At 44.6% G+C, this 21,599-nt stretch overlaps 1 protein-coding gene and 1 long non-coding RNA gene across 3 annotated transcripts in view; both read left to right on the top strand.

The window, feature by feature from the left end:
• The window catches only part of GAB2 (GRB2 associated binding protein 2), a 158,225-nt gene extending 148,500 nt beyond the window's left edge, over positions 1–9,725 (top strand). The window contains exons 6-10 of one of the 2 annotated variants that reach the window (XM_087895765.1): positions 356–638; positions 1,530–1,620; positions 4,057–4,159; positions 6,791–6,916; positions 8,537–9,725. In XM_087895765.1, coding sequence (XP_087751891.1) covers positions 356–638; positions 1,530–1,620; positions 4,057–4,159; positions 6,791–6,916; positions 8,537–8,680 — 747 coding nt within the window. In that variant the 3' untranslated portion in view covers positions 8,681–9,725. Of the gene's footprint in view, positions 1–352; positions 639–1,529; positions 1,621–4,056; positions 4,160–6,790; positions 6,917–8,536 lie in introns of both variants that reach the window. The other variant, XM_060684776.2, reaches the window with a different exon arrangement.
• Positions 9,726–10,285: 560 nt separating this feature from the next.
• LOC148113279 (uncharacterized) lies at positions 10,286–17,125 on the top strand. The gene is made up of 2 exons (XR_015734604.1): positions 10,286–11,599; positions 16,957–17,125. It is a non-coding gene; the product is annotated as an uncharacterized LOC148113279 (long non-coding RNA).
• The last annotated feature ends 4,474 nt before the right edge of the window (positions 17,126–21,599 follow it).

The raw sequence follows: 21,599 nt of genomic DNA, 5'->3' as shown, positions 1-21,599 counted from the left end.
TACCGCCCTACTCCCGAAGGACTCAGGGCGGTGAACAGCCAAACAGTAAAAATACATAGATACAAAATTTAAAAACAAAGTAAAATCGAATTAAACAATTTGGCCCAGACAAATTAAAACACCCCAATCATTTAAAAATTTGCATAATTAAAAAGAGGGGAAAGATTAGGCCAGGCCCGCCTGGTAGAATAAAAAGGTCTTAAGAGAGCGGCGGAAGGTGTGCAGATCCGGGATCCTCCGTATCTCCGTATCTTAAACAAAGAAAGCTGAAATTCAGGCTGCTTTACCGCCCTAGGAATGGAATGTTTTCCTACGTTCCCTATTCTGATTCAGCTTTTATTTTCTGTCCCAGCAGAACAAAACTGTCGTGGCTCGATCCCATAGCGCGGACTCCGAAGACAACTACGTCCCCATGAACCCAGGTTCTTCCCTCCTGCAGAACACGGAGCGCTCCAATGACAGCTCCCAGCACCTCTACATTCCCATGAGCCCTGGGCCTCATCACCTGGACATGATGGCCCACTCCTCCTCCACCTTCCCAGCTCAGAAAGGCAGCGGCGGCAGCTCACAGCCCTTGAGGCGGATGAGTGAAATCCAGCCCCCACCCATCAACCGCAACCTTAAACCAGATCGAAAAGGTGAAGACTTGGATGGGTGGGTGGGTGAGCGGATGGATGGATGAGGGAATGAATGAAAAGAAGGATAGGTGGGTGGATGGATGGATGGATGGATGGATGGATGGATGAAAAGAAGAATGATTGGGTGAACGGATGGATGGACGGACAGACGGACGGATGGATGGGTGGGTGGGTGGGTGAATGGATGCTGGAAAAGATGAATGGATGGATGAATGGATGAATGAAAAGATGGGTGGGTGGATGGACGGATGGATGAAAAGAAGAATGATTGGGTGAACAGACGGATGGATGGACAGACGGACAGACGGATGGGTGGACAGACGGACGGATGCGTGGGTGGGTGGGTGAGTGGATGCTGGAAAAGATGAATGGATGGATGAATGGATGAATGAAAAGAAGGGTGGGTGGGTGGATGGATGGATGGATGAAAAGAAGGATGGATGGATGGATGGATGGATGGATGGATGGATGGATGGATGGATGATGAAAAGAAGGATGAGTGGGTGGATGGATGGATGGATGATGAACAGAAGGATGAGTGGGTGGATGGATGGATGATGAAAAGAAGGATGAGTGGGTGGATGGATGGATGGATGATAAAAAGAAGAATGAGTGGGTGGATGGATGGATGGATGGATGGATGATGAAAAGAAGGATGAGTGGGTGGATGGATGGATGGATGGATGGTGGAAGAGATGGATGGATGATTGAGGGAAGGATGGAGTGATGGGTGGATGGATGGATGGATAATGAAAAGAAAGACTGATGGATGGAGGATAGATGGCTGGATGGTTGAAGGGATGGAGGGATGGTAGGATACTTTTAATAATTTCAGCTCAACGGAGCCTTAAGCAGCTCTTCAGCCTAACTGGGATTCACTTTCTCCTCCAGCAAAACCGACCCCACTTGACCTCAGGGGCAATTCAGTCATCGATGAACTGCCCTTTAAATCGCCAGTCACAAAATCATGGTCTAGACCCGGGTGAGTATAACACTGCATTGTTTTTTAAAGAGCCAATTTTGGTTTAATCATGATTTCTGGAACCCAGGCGATGGTGAGTTCTAGTCCCACCTTAGACCTGAAAGGCAGCTGGGTGACTTTGGGCCAATCACCAGGAGACTGTGAGTTCTAGTCCCACCTTAGGCATGAAAGCCAGCTCGGTGACTTTGGGCCAATCACCAGGAGACTGTGAGTTCTAGTCCCACCTTAGGCATGAAAGCCAGCTGGGTGACTTTGGGCCAATCACCAGGAGACTGTGAGTTCTAGTCCCACCTTAGGCATGAAAGTCAGCTGGGTCAGCTGACAAGAAGCAATGGATGGAAACTAATCAAGGAGAGAAGCAACTTAGAACTAAGGAGGAATTTCCTGACAGTTAGAACAATTAATCCGTGGAATAACTTGCCTGCAGAAGTTGTGAATGCTCCAACACTGGGAGTTTTTAAGAAGATGTTGGGTAACCATTTGTCTGAAGTGGTGTAGGGTTTCCTGCCTAAGCAGGGGGTTGGACTAGAAGACCTCCAAGGTCCCTTCCAACTCTGTTATTCTAAGATGCTTTGTACAGATAGTATGAGGTTTAGAGGTGGCCTAATCCTACAACTCCTTAAATGGAGTGAATCTTTTTCCTGGGATTGTGCTGTAGCAGCGAAGAGCAACGGCACAATTCTGGGAATATACACCGCTGTTTAAGAATATGGGGCCTGGATCTGCCAGATTCTCCAAAGCACTTTCGGGTCAACGCATCTCTTCCCCTTAGTGCTAAAACAGCCCCTCACCCTTCTAATACAGACAGCCTCACTCCCCTGGGGCTGAGCTAACCGTCCACCCATTAACAGTTGAATGGAGCTGCCTGTTAGGCTGCAGACAATTTGTCATGCCCTAATTCAGATTATAATTCATTGTCTGGGAGGAGAAAAGCTGGGTTTGTCTCTGGGTGAGGTCACCGTTGCTGAATCACCCGCTGTCCACCAGCTCAGACATTGTACTAAGCCCAGAATTCGCAAACCGCAGGGGTTGAGTTGACACCCACCCAATCCTCATCTATAGCGTGGTATAAAATCAGAAGCCGGCCATAGTTTTAAAAGACAGAATAACGGAGTTATTGGAAGGGACCTTGGAGGTCTTCTAGTCCAACCCCCTGCTCAGGCAGGACACCCTACACCAGTGATGGCAAACCTTTTCGCCGTTGCGTGCCAAAAGTGGAAGGAGTGCAGGGGCGGGGGTCGTGTGTGCGCATGCACATGCCCATACCCATAATGAAATGCCCCCCGTGCGCTCCGACCTCCCACGCTGCCCCGACCCCTGCGCATTCACGCATGACCCCCCTGCACCCCTCGCACATGCTGTTCTTCTGTTTTAAAACCTAGCAAAAACCCAAAAAACCTTTGGGTTTTTTTATTGTCTCTTTTGAATGATATGTAGCTGTTGTTCATCTCAATGTGCCTGTAGATGGCCGATTTGTCTGAGTGCCAGGTTTCCAGGAATTCTCTAGCGTTTTCGGACTCTAGAAGACTTCCAAGGTCCCTTCTGTTAGAAATTCTGCAAGTTATGGGCCCAGTCATAGCAGACTAGCAAATAGGTGAAGATACAGCAACAGAAAGACGACTGCGACAGAATAAATGAAAATGGCCAGTAACACAGCTACTGTCAGCGTCCCAGCACTGACATATATAAGGAGAGGAGACGCTTGAACTTTTGCCTACTTAATTCCTTTGAAGATTCTGTCTCCTCGGAGATGGGAGGAGGGGGACATTCCTGAGATCTGACAGAGGAGGGATGAGGAAAGTGGTTTGGAAGATAGCCAATGAGACGCAGAGAATTGGGGATCGGAAAGGGAGGGATTGGGGGCAAAGGTCAGTACTGACCGCGCAAGAGCCAGGGACAGATCACTGTGCTCAATAAAGAGACAATTTCCTTAAAGATCGGCAGTTTGGAAATTCCTTTATTTTGAGATAGCATCGAAACCTGACAGACGGTCAGCTGTTGTAGGACAGCTACAACAATGCTTTTATTTGCAAATCTGATAATCCAGAGACTCTGGTTCTACTTAGTACTGCTGCTGTTGTTGTATAAAATACACAAACACTGTGTGCCAACCCCTCCTAACCAGAGGTGGGTTTCTAGCAGGTTCTGACCAGTTCTGGAGAACTGGTTGCGGAATTTTTGTGTAGTTCGGAGAACCAGTAGTAAAAATTCTGACTGGCCCCGCCCCCATCTATTCTCTGCCTCCCAAGTCCCAGCTGATCGGGAGGAAATGGGGATTTTGCAGCATCCTTCCCCTGCCACGCCCACCAAGCCACGCCCACCAAGCCATGCCACACCTACCAAGCCACGCCCAAAAGAACCGGCAGTAAGAAAAATCTGAATCTCACCACTGCTTCTAACTCTTGATGACTTTTCTTGTGGATGCTCTCATTTCAGCCAGACTTTCAACTCCAACTTTTCTCAATATTGTCGTCCCACCTCAACCCAGAGTATAACCAGCACCGACTCAGGAGATAGTGAAGAAAATTATGTGGCCATGGTAAGTCTTTATGGAAGCTCCTTTCTTCTTTTGGGTTTCTCTCCTCTATCTACTCTGAGAAGGTGGACTCCAAGGAGGGAAGGGAGCGAGGAAGTCGAGGCAACTTATATTGGATATCCTGCGTGCAGAGGTGGGTTTTATATATTTTTATCACCGGTTCACCGTGCACCGAAAATGTGAGTGCGTGCACATCTTCCGTGCATACTCCTGGCCTTCCGTGCATGATCCTGGCCTTCTACACATGTACTTTCCTCACACATGTGGCTTGCACGCGGCTTAGAAAATGTGGCTAAATAGGACGACGTAGCACCGGGATAGGTAGGTGGGCCCACTCGCATTCGCCACTACCGGTTCGCCTGAACTGGTCCGAACTGGCTGAATACCATCACTTCCTGTGTGAGTGAATTCTGGGAGTTGAAGTCCAGAAGAGTTAACGTTCCCAAGGTTGGACATTCTCGCTTTTAAGTTCCAGGTCATCTTCAACTTTTGACCGCAACGGAGTCCAACATGTCTGTTGCTAAATGAGGCAGTTCTTAAGTGAGTTTTACGACCTTTCTTTAAGGGAATCACTGCAGTCGTTCAATTAGTAACATGGTCGTTAAGGGAGCCTGGCTTCCCCATTGACTTGGCTTGGCAGGCGTTCGCAAAAGAGGATCGATCGCGTGACTCCCGGGGATGCTGCGACCGTCGTAAATATGAATCGGTTGCCAAGCATCCAAATTTTAATCACGTGACCCATGGGGACACCGCAACGGTCGACAGGGTAAAAAAGCGGTCATAAGTCACTTTTTTTTTGACGTTTTTTGTAACTTCGGTCACTAAATGAATGGTTGTAAGTTGAAGATTGCCTGCATTTATTCCCATAGGCTCTTATTTCAAAATTTTGACATAGGACTCAGAGGCCTCAACAACTGAATAAAGAAAATTCTTACCATTCAGATTCTGTAGGCATCTGGAAGTAAACAAGGCAATAGCTTGCATAGAGGCAGTCCTCGACTTACAACCATTTGTTTGGATGACTGTCCAAAGTTATTTTAAAAAGTGACTTATAAGCAGTGGTGGGTTGCTCCTGGTTCGCACCGGTTCGCAAAAACCGGTAGTAAAAATTTGTAGTAGTTTGGAAAACTGGTAATAACATTGGCTGGCCATGCCCCCGAATCGGTCCCCGGCCCAGTCGCCGCTCACCCACCTCATCAGAGGCCTTTTTTTTTTTAACTTTTAAAAGCATTTTTTCTACAACCTCTTCAGCCAAAAAATGCTTTTAAAAGTAAAAAAAAAGCCTCTGATGATCCCGCAGCTCAGCTGGAATCGTCAGAGGCTTCTAAAAGCATTTTTTTCTGCAACCCTTTAAGGCTGTAGAAAAAATGCTTTTAAAAGTAAAAAAAAAAAAGGTTGGCCACGCCCACCCAGTCACATTAACCCCCACCAAGCCACGCCCACAAAATAAGCCACGCCCACAGGACTAGTAGTAAAAAAAATTAGAACCCACCCCTGCTTACAAGTCACTGAAAAAAAAATGACTTGGGATGGTTTTTCACCCTTACGATCAACTCCAGCATTCACAGGATCACGTGAGTAAAAATTTGGACGCTCGACAATTGGCCTGTGGTACGTATTATGGGGTGTCATCGGCTTTTGTGAACTTTGACAAGCAAAGTCGAGGGGGAAGCCAGATGTGCTTAACAACCGTGTTCCTCGCTTAACAACTGCAGTGATTCACTTAACAACTGTGGCGAGAGAGGTCATAAAACGGGTCAGAATTCAACTGCCTTGTTTAAGCAACGGCTCATGTTGGGCTCAGCTGTGGTCGTAAGATGAGGACTACCTATATACGAATGCATCTTTTATATTTTTATACTGAATTTCCACATGAAGGGGCTCTTTTTTTTTTTTTATAGACAAACATACACATACAGACATGAACGTTTAAACAAACTAAACATAAACTAACTATACAATGAAATCAAGTCATAGAGCTTGAACTTTGAAAATAGAGCTACTTTGGTAATTATATATCTATATATCTGTATATATTATCTTTCATCTTATATCAATGTTTATATAACGATATTTCATTTTATTTCCTTATTTTTATATCGTTGGGTGGTATTCCCTTATTTCGTGTCTTTTTTATCTAACCAGTTGTACCATTTTTGCCAAATTAAGTAAAAGTCTGAATCTTCTTTTCCCTGTATTTCTTTGGTCAGTTTATCCATTTCTGCACATTCCATTGTTTTTTGTATTATTTTTTCTTCTGGTGGCGTGTCTTCCAATTTCCACATTTGTGCGAAAACGATTCTAGCAGCAGTTAGGATGTGTATTATCAAGTATTGTGTCTCTTTTTTATAGTCCTTTGTCAGTATTCCTAATAGGTATGTTTCCGGTCTGAGGGGCACTTTTTGGGTGGTGATTTCTTCCAGCTGACTTTGAATTGTTTTCCAAAATTTTTTGACTTTTGGGCATGACCACCACATGTGGTAGTAGGTCCCCTTCTGTACTTTACACTTCCAACAATTCTGATTTGTATTGGGAAACCTGACCTCTTGCAGAAGTAATGGAAGTCAACCTTTTATGCAGATTTTGACTGATTGCTGCTGCTTGACTGATTGCTCCTAATTGCTTTAATTTTAGCAAAACCCAGTTTCTGCGTCTCCCATTCCAAGTGGGAAAAGTAGCCCAGCCCAAAAGAAAAGCAACACAAGCGTCGATTACCTGGCTTTGGACTTCCAGCCGAGCTCACCTGGGCCCCACCGAAAGGTACGATCCAGATTCCGAAATCTTTTCAGCAATGCCAACATGTTGACACGGGACAACAGGGTGAAATGTAATTGAGGGGAAATCCTGAGTGGAAGTTAAGAGAGCCAGTTAGGTCTCATGGTGAAGGCACCAGGCTAGACACCAGGAGACAGCGAGTTCTAGTCCTGTCTTAGACATGGAAAAGGCGATTGGCTGACTTTGGGCCAATCACCACGACGGAGTAAGTATTAGTCCCGCCTTAGGCGTGAAAGCTGACTGGGTGAGTTTGGGCCAATCACCAGGAGACGGTGAGTTCTAGTCCTGCCTTAGACATGAAAGCTGACTGGATGAGTTTGGGCCAATCACCAGGAGACGGTGAGTTCTAGTCCTGCCTTAGGCGTGAAAGCTGACTGGGTGAGCTTGGGCCAATCACCAGGTGCGTTCTAGTCGTGCCTTAGGCACGAAAGCTGACTGGGTGAGTTTGGGCCAATCACCAGGTGACAGGGAGTTCTAGTCCTGCCTTAGGCAAGAAAGCTGACTGGGTGAGTTTGGGCCAATCACCAGGTGACGGGGAGTTCTAGTCCTATCTTAGATGTGAAAGCTGACTGGGTGAGTTTGGGCCAATCACCAGGAGATTGTGAGTTCTAGTCCTGCCTTAGGCATGAAAGCTGACTGGGTGAGCTTGGGCCAATCACCAGGAGACAGTGAGTTCTAGATCTGGGCATGAAAGGTAACTGGGTGAATTTGGGCTAATCACCAGGAGACTATGAGTTCTAGTCCTTCCTTAGCGTGAAAGCTGACTGGGTGAGTTTGGGCCAATCACCGGGACACAGTAAGACAGGACTATAATTCACAGTTTCCTGGTGATTAGCCCAAGGTTACCCAGCTGGGTTTCATTCCTAAGGCGGGACTAGAACTCACCATCTTCTGGTTTCTAAGCCACTACACCAAACTAGCTCTACATGTAATTGCTTCTTACTGAAACGGAGCATGTTTAACTAAAGTGTTCGTTTCACTGCATCTCCAATGACATAAACTCAGTACGATCATTTCTAAGGTATTATTTCTTCTTGAAAAGAATGTCCTGCGTCGAAGCTATTGAAATTGTTGTGTTTTTTTTCTAATTATTTATTCATTAAATAAAATATTGAGGGGAGGGGCGGAAACCAAAAGAAAACCTTTCCTTGAGAGAGTTGTATTCTGATGCTTCACACCAGTGTTTTTCAAACTTGGCAACGTGAAGACTTTTGAGGACTTCAATTCCCAGAATTCCTTAGCCAGCATGGCTGCCAGAGGAATTCTGGGAGTTGAAGTCCACAAGCCTTAAAGTCATGAAGTTTGAAAAACATTGGGTTTACATCAGGGGTGGGTTCTACTTACCTTTACTACCGGTTCGCAACGGGGCCGCACACACTTGCTCACTCGCTCGCACACACACATGCACTTCTACGCATGCACAGAAGCTTCCTGATGACGTTGGAGTCGGTGGGCGGAGCCTCCCGCAGGTTTTATTACCGGTTCTTGCAAACCGGTCCGAACCGTGGGCAACCCATCACTGGTTTACATTGCAAGGCAAACTATGCAAAATCTGGAACGTCCTCCCCATCTTCTCTCCTCTCTCCTCTTTTTTTTTGTGGACAGCCCTCTACATCGTCCGTCGCTTCCGACGAGAAGGTCGATTATGTACAGGTGGACAAAGAGAAGACGCAAGCTTTGCAGAGCACGATGCAGGAGTGGACTGACGTCCGGCAGTCGTCTGAGCCCAGCAAGACGGTGAAGCAGTAGCCCAGCAGAGGCGTGGTGGAGAAACCAGGGAGGCTTCTAGTAATCAAGGAGAGAGCATCCGTTTGTCTCCCTTGCTGTGGACCTTCTCTTGGTCCTCTCTGGAGGCTGTTCCAGATAGGTTCTGCTTTTGAAAACAAGCTTCTTCAGGTGAACATTTGACTGAAAACCTGCATCAACCCTCCCAAAGGCATTTTTCGGTTATGGGTTAGCTGCTGGCTCTATCCGGAGGAATTCGGTGAACGAACACTGGCTTCTCATCCACCTGCCCGTATCCAAACTTTCCTCGATCCACTTTCAACCTGCAGAGCTCTGTTTTCGCATCCAGCACTTACCCTTTGCCGGTTTCCTGCTGTGGGTTGGAACTTTCAGCCTGATTTCGGCCTCCCGGTTCCGCCTTTTGGAGATGTTGGTGATGATGATGATAACAATAATAATAATCGAGCTGCTGAGCTATTAACCAGCCTCAAAGGCTGTGAATCTCACTAAGGATTAACCAATAATAATAATAATAATAATAATAATAATAGCCAGCTACTCACCCTAAGTGGATTTGATCTTCAGCAATCTGTTTACGAGGCTATCTTAGCTGTATCGCTTCACAAAAGGGTGAAGAAATCTCCAAGCGATGCCTTTTTCCCCCCTCCTCTCTGCTCTTTATGTAAATTGCCATCGTGCGAATTCCTTAAAGTACGCAATTGTCCTTCCGAGGACGAGCATGTCGAGAAACGATCGCTGTTCACCGGTATAAATCAGCTTTTCGAAATGCATTACTCTGGAACTGAAAATAATTCCTCCTCCGCCACTCTTCCCCTCAACAAGAAAAAAAACAAAATTCTTCCTAATTCTTTTTAAGAATGGGACCCGCTCTGGATGTTTTTGCAATAGTTTCCCCTTTTGTGGGATATATGATATCGGTGTCCGAGATCTTACAATAGTTGAAGCTGCGTTGGGCAGTATTTGGTACCTAGTCTGTGGTGTGTAGGAGAGCATTTGATGTTGGACCCTTAGAACGATGGTTATAAAAGCCTTGATATTTAAAAATCCATCCATTCTGTGTTTCAAGATGTGTTTGATGCCTGGCTACCTATCTCAAGCACTCCTAATTCGAAGCAAATGTTCATTTTCAAAGTAAGGGGCTCAAGCAATTGGGACACTGGGCAAGAGGTTAGCAAAGCCAGCGTTCGAGACCCGAGAGCGTTCGAGACCCGAGGTTGAGCTCCCATCCTTCGCTCCAGCTCCTGCTGGGAACATGAAAGGAAACCCCCCCCAACTGGGCATCTCCAGGGCAACGGTGATGTCACCGGCTAATTCTTCCAACCCGGAAGCGCCTCGGTTGCTTCTGACACGAATGCCAAAAAAATAATAATAATAATAATTCAAAATGCATCGTTGAATTTGGACTGTCACGGTTTCAAAAGCTGACTGACTCACACAACACATTAACCCAGGGTCAAGTAAAGATGTAGCAGGTGCACTCGTGTATGATGCTAGTACACATTTTGTGTTTGCTTAGATAGGGTTTTCCCGTATGGTTTTAGGACAGAGGTGGGGAATCGTGGCTCCTTCATGGCTTGTGGACTTGGACTCACAGAGGAATTCTGGGAGTCAAAGTCCACAAGTCATGAAAGGGCCACCGTGTTCCCCACCCCTGGTTTAGGATATTGTGAATTTGGGTGTTGGGAGGATAGGATTTCTGGCTCCGTGTGATTTGTGAATTAGACGATGGCTGGGTTCGGCTCGGGTGGGATTCAGCCGGTTCGGCTTTGTTAAACCGGCAGGATCTCACCACTGGTTCGGCTTTCAGAGTACTGTGTGAATGTCTAAGATTTATGTTACTATAAGGCTGAAGCTGAGGGAAAGAGACATAGCCCTGAGCAACAAATTTCTATTTTACTGTTATTCTGCAATACAGATAGTCCTCGACTTATGACCACAGTTGACCCCAACATTTCCACTGCTTGGCAATACAGTTGTTAAATGAGTTTTTGCTCCATTTCATGACCTTACTTCCCACCGTCATTAAGTGAATCACTCCGGTTGTTAAATTAGTAACCTGGTTGTTTAAGTGAATCTGGCTTCCCCCATTGGCTTTGCTCGCCAGCAGGTCGCAAAAGGAGATTGTGTGACCCCCGGGGACACTGCGACCATCATAAATACGAGCCCGTTGCCAAGTATTCCGAATTTTGATCACGTGAGCAGGGAGAAGCTGCAATGGTCGTAAGTGTGGAAAACAGTCATCGGTCCCTATTTTCAGTGCGAAGTTGTAACTTCGAATGGTCACTAAACGAACGGTCGTAACTCGAGGACTGCCTGAATCCTTTGTGGCTGCTTTCTGTTAATTCCTTATCCAAGGAAGTTTCCACAAGTTCATTATTCAATGCCCTAATTTTGCATCTGTCTGTAAGAATCAAATTACTTGATATTTGCTTATTGGTTAGATTAAGATCTGTTTGGGGGAACCGAATATATACTGTTGTCACTTGCGGCTTGTTCAACGACTTTCCTGCATTGGAGATCTGTTGGCCATCTCATTCAGACATGCACTTTAGAGAGAGTTTGTACAAAAAAAAAAAAAAACAACCCAAAATTTTGCTTTGCTTTATCGATATACACAAGGGCAAACCTCAGTTCATAAACCCACTTCCTGTCTTACAGCTTGCATCCGTAAGGATTGATGGTGCAATCCTAAACAACCTATGCAGGTTTAATCCAAGGTGCTTTCCCCCACCACAGAAGTGATCTTAGGCCTTTCCTCTCGAGCGCCTGCCGTTTTTTTCCCCTCCTCTCTCTCTCTCTTTGCAGAGGCCTGAGTTCGAATTTCGCTGGTTTTACCAAGGAAAAACCCTCTGTGCCAGGTTCACACAACCTTTCCTGAGCTAAACTGTGTCTGGCCACTTTCCCGGCTCGAGGCATACTTCGGTGAGCTTTGCGAGTTCCAACCACAAGATTCATTCTCATACCCCACCGTTTGGCTAACCACGGTTTGCTGGCTCATGGAAACCTAGCCTACAGGATACAGTTTGTGTCCTGATTTTGTGACTGTTAAAATAATTCTACCTTGACGAAAATATTTGTCTTAAAGCCGGCGTAGCTCGCTCTGTTAATTCCACGTAAGCCAAGGGGCAGTTTTTCCTCTACGGCATCATATGATTCAGCTTTTTGAAAATGGAAGATTTTTGCAGAGTTAGGACAGAACATCTTGAGTTTTTGCATTTGATTTCCAATTTCAGATAATAAAAATGTGTCTCTTGTCCATAAAGGTTCTTGTAAGTAGGAATAGGGACGATGTCTAGTGGTGGGCTGCTGCTGATTCAGACCGGTTCGGGCAAACCTGTAGTTTCGACCAGGGCTGGCCCCGCCCACCCGCCCTGGCGCTATCACTTCCTATATCCGTGATGACGAACCTATGGCACGCGTGCCACAGGTGGCACGCGGAGCCATATTAGTGGGCACGCCAGCTCAGCTCTGGGGCGCATGCCACGCCGGCCAGCTGATTTTTGGGCCTTCTGGGCCCATCAGAAGTAGGGAAACAGGCTGTTTCCTGCCTCTGGAGGGCCTGGGGGGGTGGGAAAGGCCCGTTTTTCTTTCTTACCTGGCTCCAGATCCTTTCTATGCATCTGGGAAGGGCGAAAACAGCCTTTCCCACTCCCTTGGAGGCCCTACGGAGGCTGAAAGGGCCCATTTCCCGACTCCCGGTGGGACAGGAAGTAACTTTTTTCCTGTCCCCAGCCTCCAGAGATCCTAGAGAGGCTCCTAGAGACTCCTAGAGAGACTCCTAGAGAGGTTCTGGAAGCTGGGGACAGCAAAAAATGTCACTTCCTGTCCCACCGAGAATTGGGAAATGGACCCTTTCAGCCTCCGTAGGGCCTCCAAGGGAATGGGAAAGGCTGTTTTTGCCCTTCCCAGATGCATAGAAAGGATCTGGAACCAGGTAAGAAAGAAAAACGGGCCTACCAGGCCATCATGTGCCAGGAGCAGGGGTGGGTGGGGTTGCATGCACATGCGTGTGGGCACGTGCGTGTGTGACCCTCCCCCGCCCCCCCTCTCCTGGCACGCGATGGCAAAAAGGTTATCCATCGCTGTCCTATATAATCGCTGGTTTTCCGATGCTGCGGATCGCAAATGTGTGTGCGCGCAGGGCAGTGGTGGGTTTCAAAATTTTTTACTACCGGTTCTGTGGGTGTGGCTTGGGCATGGCATGGCTTGGTGGGTGTGGCAGGGGAAGGATGCTGTAAAATCTCCATTCCCACCCCACTCCAGGGGAAGGATACTGCAAAATCCCCCTTTCCTCCCAATGAGCTGGGACCCGGGAGGCAGAGAATAGATGGAGGCGGGGCCAGTCAGAGGTGGTATTTACCGGTTCTCCGAACTACTCAGAATTTCCACTACCGGTTCTCTGAACTATTCAGAATTTCCGCTACCGGTTCTCTGAACTATTCAGAATTTCCGCTACCGGTTCTCTAGAACCGGTCAGAACCTGATGAAATCCACCTCTGGCGCAGGGCCTCCGCACATGCGTAGGGCCTTCCATGCATGCGCAGAGTGTCAAAAACAGGACGTCTAGGTGGCTGGGCGGAGCCTCCCGCCGGCGCCGCAACCTGTTTGCCGGAATCGGATAAAACCGTCTGAATACCATCACTGCTGTGCACACAAGCTCACATTTTCTGTTCCGGGCGAACCGGTTGATACAAGGGCAGCAGCCCACCCCCGGCGATGTCTCTTTTGGGATCCACTCTTTAAATCAGATTTCGAATTTCCCAACCTTGCTGATTCCCAAGTATGCAAAACTTGAAAGCCCAGAATTCCACAGCCAATATAGCCATCAATGAGAATTCTGGGAGTTGAAGTCCGTGTCAGTCCTGGAGGCCATCTTTTTCTTTGGATCTTCAGGGCTGCCAAATTCGGGGGATGTTACTTGGAACCCTGGCAGGCCGTACATCTGGAAGTTGCCAAAGTTATGAAATGCTGCTTTAGACCCTCATTCATTACTGAAATCCATGAGATAAATAGTGAATTGAAGATCAGGGATGTCATTTTAGGCAGAGAGAGGGGAAAACAAATAACCAGAGAATTTTGCAGTATCTAAGAATCCTCTTACAAGTTAGGGGGCTTCAATCTTGGCCACTTTAAGATTTGTGGACTTCAACTCCCAGAATTCCTCAGTCAGCCTTGCAACTTTAAGACTTGTGGACTTCAACTCCCAGAATTCCTCAGCCAGCCATGCAACTTTAAGACTTGTGGACTTCAACTCCCAGAATTCCTCAGCCAGCCTTGGAACTTTAAGACTTGTGGACTTCAACTCCCAGAATTCCTCAGCCAGCCATGCAACTTTAAGACTTGTGGACTTCAACTCCCAGAATTCCTCAGTCAGCCTTGCAACTTTAAGACTTGTGGACTTCAATTCCCAGAATTCCTCAGCCAGCCTTGCAACTTTAAGACTTGTGGACTTCAACTCCCAGAATTCCTCAGCCAGCCATGCTGGTTGGGGAATTCTGGGAGTTGAAGTCCACAAGTCTTAAAAAGTTGAAAGCCCTATACAAGATTACTTACTAAATGTTCAAATTTTCCTCTAAGTTACTCTCACCTTAACCCAGAGATTCTTAAACATTGCGGTGCCATCATCCCAGAAAAATAAACTTAAGTGAAGTTCTCCTATATATATAAAATAAATTATTTGATTGGGGTTAGGGTTGGGCAAGAAATAAATAGATCAATTTTAATCATTAGGTTTTATGACACCAAATAGAACAAGGAGAGGGACTTAAGGGCCAGCTTGACTCCTGACAACCTCATGGACACATTGATTTCCTCGTGGTGCCCCATCCAGGTCTGATTTGACTTAACTTCTGACCCCCACATAAAATCAATACTGCCGTCTCTGAAACGCTGATACAAGGGTACAACTATATAAAATACAGGTAGTCCTTTACTTACCACCACAATTGAGCCCAAAATTTCCATCGCTAAGCAATATAGTAGTTAAATGAGCCACAGTTCTTCTTGCCACAGTTGTTAAGTGAATCATGTTAAGTTCTTAAGTTAGTAATACGGTTGTTAAGCGAATCTGACTGCCCCGATGATTTTGCTTGTCAGAAGGTCGTAAAAAGGGGATCACATGACCCCGGGATACTGAAATCCTCCTAAATACATGCCAGTTGCCCAAGCATCTGAATTCTGATCATGTGACCACGGGGATTCTGCAACGGTCGTTAAGTGTGAAAAATTGTGATAAAGTCGCTTTTTTTTTCCATGGACGTCGTTAACTACTTTTAATTTTATTTTTCCCTCCAGTAATCAAGAACTGGGTCGTAAGTATCTTTGGAAGGGGTCCATCATAATTTCGAATAGCCACAGTGATGACAATTAACCCGTGGAACAGCTTGCCACCAGAAGTTATGGGTGCTCCATCACTGGATGATTTTAAGAAGAGTTTAGACTCTGGACAGTCACTTATCTGAAATGGTATTGGTTCTCCTGCTTGAGGAGAGAGGGTTGGACTAGAAGACCTCCAAGGTCCCTTCCAGCCTATTCTATTCTACTCTACTCTACTCTACTCTACTCTATTCTATTCTATTCTATTCTATTAATTCCACTATCCTATTCTATTCTATTCTATTCTATTCTATTCTATTCTATTCTATTCTATTAATTCCACTATCCTATTCTATTCTGTTCTATTGTATTCTATTCGAGTCGAGTCGAGTCGAGTCGAATCGAGTCGATTCGATTCAATTCATTCCTCTATTCTATTCTATTCTATTCTATTCGATTCGATTCGATTCGATTCATTCCACTATTTATTCTATTCTATTCTGTTCTGTTCTGTTCTGTTCTGTTCTGTTCTGTTCTGTTCCATTCCATTCTTCTGTTCTGTTCTGTTCTATTCTATTCTATTCTATTCTATTCTATTCTATTCTATTCTATTCTATTCTATTCTATTCGATTCGATTTGATTCGATTCGATTCATTCCACTATTTATTCTATTCTATTCTATTCATTCCACTATCTATTCTATTCTATTCTATTCTATTCTATTCTATTCTATTCTATTCTATTCTATTCTATTCTATTCTATTCTATTCTATTCATTCCTCTATTCTATTCTATTCTATTCTATTCTATTCTATTCTATTCATTCCACTATTCTATTCATTCCACTATTTATTCTATTCTATTCTATTCTATTCTATTCTATTCTATTCTATTCTATTCTATTCTATTCTATTCTATTCCAGTCCTCAACTTGCAATAATTCATTTGGTGACCTTTCAAAGTTACGGCGGCACTGATTTACAGCCGTTTTTCATACAATTCCATGATTCATGTCATCAAAATTCGGATGCTTGGCAAGCGTCTCCTATTTACGACGGTGGCAGTGTTTCAGGGTCACGCCATCGCCTTTTGGCGACCTTCTGACAAAGCGAAGTCCTCTTGGGAAGCCAGATTCACTCAACCACCGTGTTTACTCACTTAGCAACCGCGGTGATCCGCTTAAAAACGGTCGCAAGGAAGGTCTAAAATAGGGCAAAAACTCAACTGTTTTTGCTTAGCCGTGGAAATGTTGGGCTCCGTTGTGGACGTAAGTCGAGGACTACCTGCAAAGATCAACAAAATATGTTTCTTTTCTGAAGACAGGGAAAGAATTGTAGCATTGGCCAGATTTGAGAGATTTTTTTTTGACAAGGACAATCATTTTGGTCTTTTTGTCCAAGAAACAGTGATGTTTATTATTTTGCTGTGAATGTCCTAAATTGAACGATTGGCAATAGGGTGGGTGTTTTTTTTTAAATTATTATTTTGCTTTTCCTCTGGGGGTATGGGAAGGGGGGCGATGTTTATTTCTTTACAAAACCCCTCATTTTCAAAATTATATATATATATATATATATATATATATATATATATATATATATATATATATTTGTCTTCTTAAGTTTTTGCGGGTGTGCATATGCAAAAAATTAAAATCTCGGGAGTTTTCCCGCGTCATTGTAAATAAGTTGGTTAAAATATTTAAAATTCTGGTTAAAATCCCAGCTTAAAATCTTCTAAAAATCCTTACAGAGCACTCTGCAGAATTTTAAATATTTTAACCAATTTATTTACAATGACGCGGGAAAACACCCGAGATTTTAATTTTTTGCATATATATATATATATATATATATATATATATATATATATGTATGTATGTATGTATGTATGTATGTACAGTATGTTTTTGTCTTGTGCTCTTCGTGTTTGAGCTGAACGTTCCTTCTTCCTTTTTTTTTAGCCACTGTGGATTCCACATCCTTAAATTATTAATTTATTCCATGCGAGCTGCAGTTGAAAGACGACGACAATTCGTCCTGCAAAACCGAAGTTGCGCTTAACTTAGTTCGTATTTTAAAATTAACCGCTTGCTGTTAAATAAACGTGATACACGGCTAAAAAGAAATACACTACTTTACTCTCTTGTGTGATTAATCGCCACAATTAGGAGCCTAATCGCTCCCAAAATGGGTTAGTTATCATTCTCGATAAGCAATAATTTGGTGAACTTTTCATATTCGCGTGGATATTACGAGCACCAGTGGTGGGTTTCAAATTTTTTTACTACCAGTTCTGTGGGCGTGGCTTGGTGGGCGTGACATGGCCTGGTGGGCGTGGCTTGGTGGGCATGGCAGGGGAAGGATACTGTAAAATCTCCATTCCCTTCCCACTCCAGGGGAAGGTTACTGCAAAATCCCCATTTCCTCCCTTATCAGCTGGGACTTGGGAGGCAGAGAATAGATGGGGGTGGGGCCAGTCAGAATTTTTACTAGCGGTTCTCGGAACTACTCAAAATTTCCGCAACCGGTTCTCAGAACTGGTCAGAACCTGCTGAAACCCACCTCTGACGACCACCCTGTAAGAGCAGATGGTAGAATACCAGGTAGTCCTCGGTTTACGACCACAACGGAGCCCGAAATTTATGTGGCTGAAGTGAGACATTTTGTTAAGCGAGTTTGGCCCCCTTTTTACGACTTTTCTCGCCGCAGCTGTTAAGGGAATCGCTGCAATTAAGTTAGCCACGTGGTTATTAACTGAATCTGGCTTTCCCCGTTGACCTTGCTTGTCGGAATGTCGCAAAAGGAGGATCATGTGACCCCCGGGGCTCCATGATCGTCATAAATGTGAGTCAGTTATCAAGCATCCGAATGTAAATCACATGACCGTGGAGAGGCTGCGCTGGTTGTAAGTGTGAAAAATGATCGTAAGTCCCTTTCTTCACTGTCGTCGCAACTCTGAATGGTTACTAAGTGAACTGTTGTAAGTGGAGGACTATATATTTTCTACTCCGGCTTATATTTGTAGACGAAGGAGGTCAATGGGTTGGTGAAAACTGTCTTTTTTGAGTGCTATCCTGAACTCTTATTCCTAATACTATATACAGGTCATCCTTGACTTACAACCATTCGTTTAGTGACCGTTCGAAGTTACAACGGCACTGAAACAAGGGACTTATGACTGGCTTCTCCATTGACTTTGCTTGTCAGAAGGTCATAAAGAGTGATCACGTGACCCCGGGATATTGCAACCGTCATAAATATGAGTCAGGTGCCGAGCGTCCAAATTTTGATCATGTGACTATGGAGATAGAGTAGAAATAGAATAACAAAGAGTTGGAAGGGACCTTGGAGGTCTTCTAGTCCAACCCCTTGCCTAGGCAGGAAACCCCACACCACATGATGACGCAACGGTCGTAAGTGTGAAAAACAATCAGGAGTCACTTTTTTCAGTGCCCTTGCAACTTTGCAGGGTCACTCAAAGGAGTGTTGTAAATTGAGGATTATCTATATGACATGCAACAGAGGTGTAGCCTCCCACATCTTCTGAAAGCCCAGATATTTTACTCGCATAATAGCAGAATCTTCTTCTTACAAGCTGCGTCTTCTAAAAGTGAACGAACTTCGATCAGACGCCTAAAGAACCGCCAAAGAAATCTTGATGCTTAATAGCAATAGCACTTTAGACTTAGATACCGCTTCACAGTGCTTTCCAGCCCTCTCTTAAGTGGTTTACAGAGTTAGCATTCTGCCCCTAACAATCTGGGTCCTCATTTTACCGACCTCGGAAGGATGGAAGGCTGAGTCAACCTTGAGCCGGTCAGGATCGAACTCCTGGCAGTGGGCAGAGTCAACCTGCAATACTGCATTCTAACCACTATGCCACCAGGAAGGAGAATGAGAAAGGGAATAAGAGAGGAGGGGAGGGAGGGAGGGAGGGAGGGAAGGATAGCAATGGCATATTGCCCCCAACAATCTAGGTCCTTATTTTACTGACCTCGGAAGGATGGAAGGTTGAGTCAACCTTGAGCTAGTCAGGATCGAACTCCTGGCAATGAGCTCAATTATCTTGCAGTACTGCATTCTAACCACTATGCTACCACAGTTCCTTCCTTTTTCTTTTTTTTTCTTTTTTTCTTTTTTTCTTTCTTTCTTTCTTTCTTTCTTTCTTTCTTTCTTTCTAATCTTTCTTTCTTTCTTTTCTTTCTTCCTTCCTTTCTTTTTCCTTCCTTCCTTCCTTCCTTCCTTCCTTCCTTCCTTCCTTCCTTCCTTCCTTCCTTCCTTCCTTCTTAAATAGCAATAACAGACTTAGATACGGCTTCACAATGCTTTTACAGCCCTCTCTAAGCAGTTTAAAGAGTCAGCCTATCGCCCCCAACAATTTGGTCCTCATTTTACCGACCTCGGAAGGACGGAAGGCTGAGTCAACCTTGAACCTGGTGAGATTCGAACTGCCAAATTGCAGTCAGTCAGCAGAAATAGCCTGCAATACTGCACTTTAACCGCTGCGCCACCACAGCAAAATAAACCAAGAGGCACCTGGATTTTTGACCTACCGAGGCATGTACCTTCCATTTTGCAGAAGTTCAATCAATTAGCCAGCCAATAAATCAAGATCTGGATTATTTACAACTTGTTCGTGTATTTATTGGTGTATTTATTCAATGTTGAAATTAAGGTGCAAAAAGTAGAGATTTCTTGGAGCAGAGTTAAGAGGACAAATGATAAGCAAATCCATGGATGGTTTTGAATAAAATGTATATATCAGACTTCTTCTATCTGGATCATTTGACCCCAACTACACGTAGTCCTCAATTTAGGACCACAATTGAGCCCAGAATTTATGTTGTTAAAGGAGAAATTTGTTAAGTGAGTGTTGCCCCATGTTAAGACTTTCCTTGCCACATTTGTTAAGTGAATCACTGCAATTGTTGAGTTAATAACATGGTTGTTAAGCAAATCTGGTTTCCCCACTGACTTTGTTTGTCAGAAGGTCGCAAAAGGGAATCGTGTGACTCCGAGACACTGGAGCTGTCATAAACGTGAAATTTCCAAAATTAATCCAAAATTAATGTAAATCGCGTGACGCTGGGGAGGCTTCAAGGATCGTAAGTGCGAAAACGGTCCTAAGTCACTTTTTCCAGTGCCGTTGTAACTTCAGGCAGTCACAGACCTGTTGTAAGTAGATATACCTGTTATATAATAACATCCAGCCTGTAAAACTGGAGAAAATGACCTCACAACACTTGTTTATTGGACGACAGTAAACTGGGGAAGTTTTGAGTGTTTAAACCTTTTTAAGTACTCAACGTACGACCACAATTGACAACTGTCTCGCTTAGCAACATAAATGTTGGGCTCAATTGCAGTCATAAGTTGAGGACTGCCTGTATATTTCTCTTTGGATGAAGCTGTTAAAAAAGGGACATCACTTCTGCCTCTTGGTAGCAGTGAGTTCTGTGGGAAAGAGGCCTTAATGGTATCCTAAGAGGTGACAAAGGCAGCTTAGATATTTGAGAAAGATTTATCGAATCTAATTTCTTTGATATCCGGTTCAGAAAAGGAAAAGCAGAGACCAATCACTTAAATTAGTTTATCATAGTACGATTAAATATTGCAGTGGCCTAGAGGTGGCGCTCTTGCCTCACCATCAGGAGGCTGTGAGTTCGATCCTAGGTAGAGGCAGATATTTCTCTCTCTCTCTGGGCACAATGAGAATATATATCTGCTGAACAAAACTCCGCATTGGTGACAGGTGACAGGTGACAGGTGACACTCTTCTGGCTCCATTCAGTTGCCCAGACTCTACCACGCAAAGGATCACTGGGTCATTAAATGAAGATGTTAGTACGATTAAATATGGAACTCTGGGGGATCCATAGCTGCCCACCATAATTAAATGAACAAACCTCCAGATCACCTTATCCCAAAGATCCTGCTTGGGAAGGAATTTAAAGATAGCTTGAGAAAAGGATAGGAAAGTTTTTAAGGGCTTGGGAGAAGTGAGCATGTAGTCCAGAGATAGAAGGAAGTGTAAGAATTATTTTACAGTAGTGGCCAAAATTGTGGAAACCTTTTGGGAAAAGTGTATTTTTGAGGTTTGATGTCTAATAGCATCACTTTTTTGGGGGGAGTTTCAAGATAATCCTATTCCACTGCTGGGAATAGCCCAGACCTTAACCCAATGGAAAATCTATGGAGCTGACTAAAGAAACTGGTTAGTCAGAAGCGACCCAGCAATCAAACCCAGTTAATAGAAGCCATCATTCCATCTTGGTTTCGCATTAGAACAGCCGCACAACTAAAAGACTTAGTTCACTCCAAGGGAAGACGTTGTAAGGCCGAAATTCATGCTAAAGGTGACCCAACTAACGCAGTGGTTAGAGTGCAGTACTGCAGCTACTTCAGCTGACTGCTAGTTCAGCAGATCAGCGGATCAAATCTCACCGGCTCAAGGTTGACTCAGCCTTCCATCCTTCCGAGGTGGGTAAAATGAGGACCCAGATTGTTGGGGGGCAATATGCTATTTAGTATACTGTCTTTGGTGTAAGCCGCCCAGAGTCCTCGGAGAGTGGGCGGCATAGAAATATGACTAATAAAATGAATA

This window comes from Pantherophis guttatus, chromosome 5 (assembly GCF_059756535.1).
Source record: "Pantherophis guttatus breed Tessera chromosome 5, ASM5975653v1, whole genome shotgun sequence".
Taxonomy (NCBI): domain Eukaryota; kingdom Metazoa; phylum Chordata; class Lepidosauria; order Squamata; family Colubridae; genus Pantherophis; species Pantherophis guttatus.
Note: the sequence above shows the minus strand (reverse complement) of the source record. Positions and strands in the feature narration are given on the sequence as shown.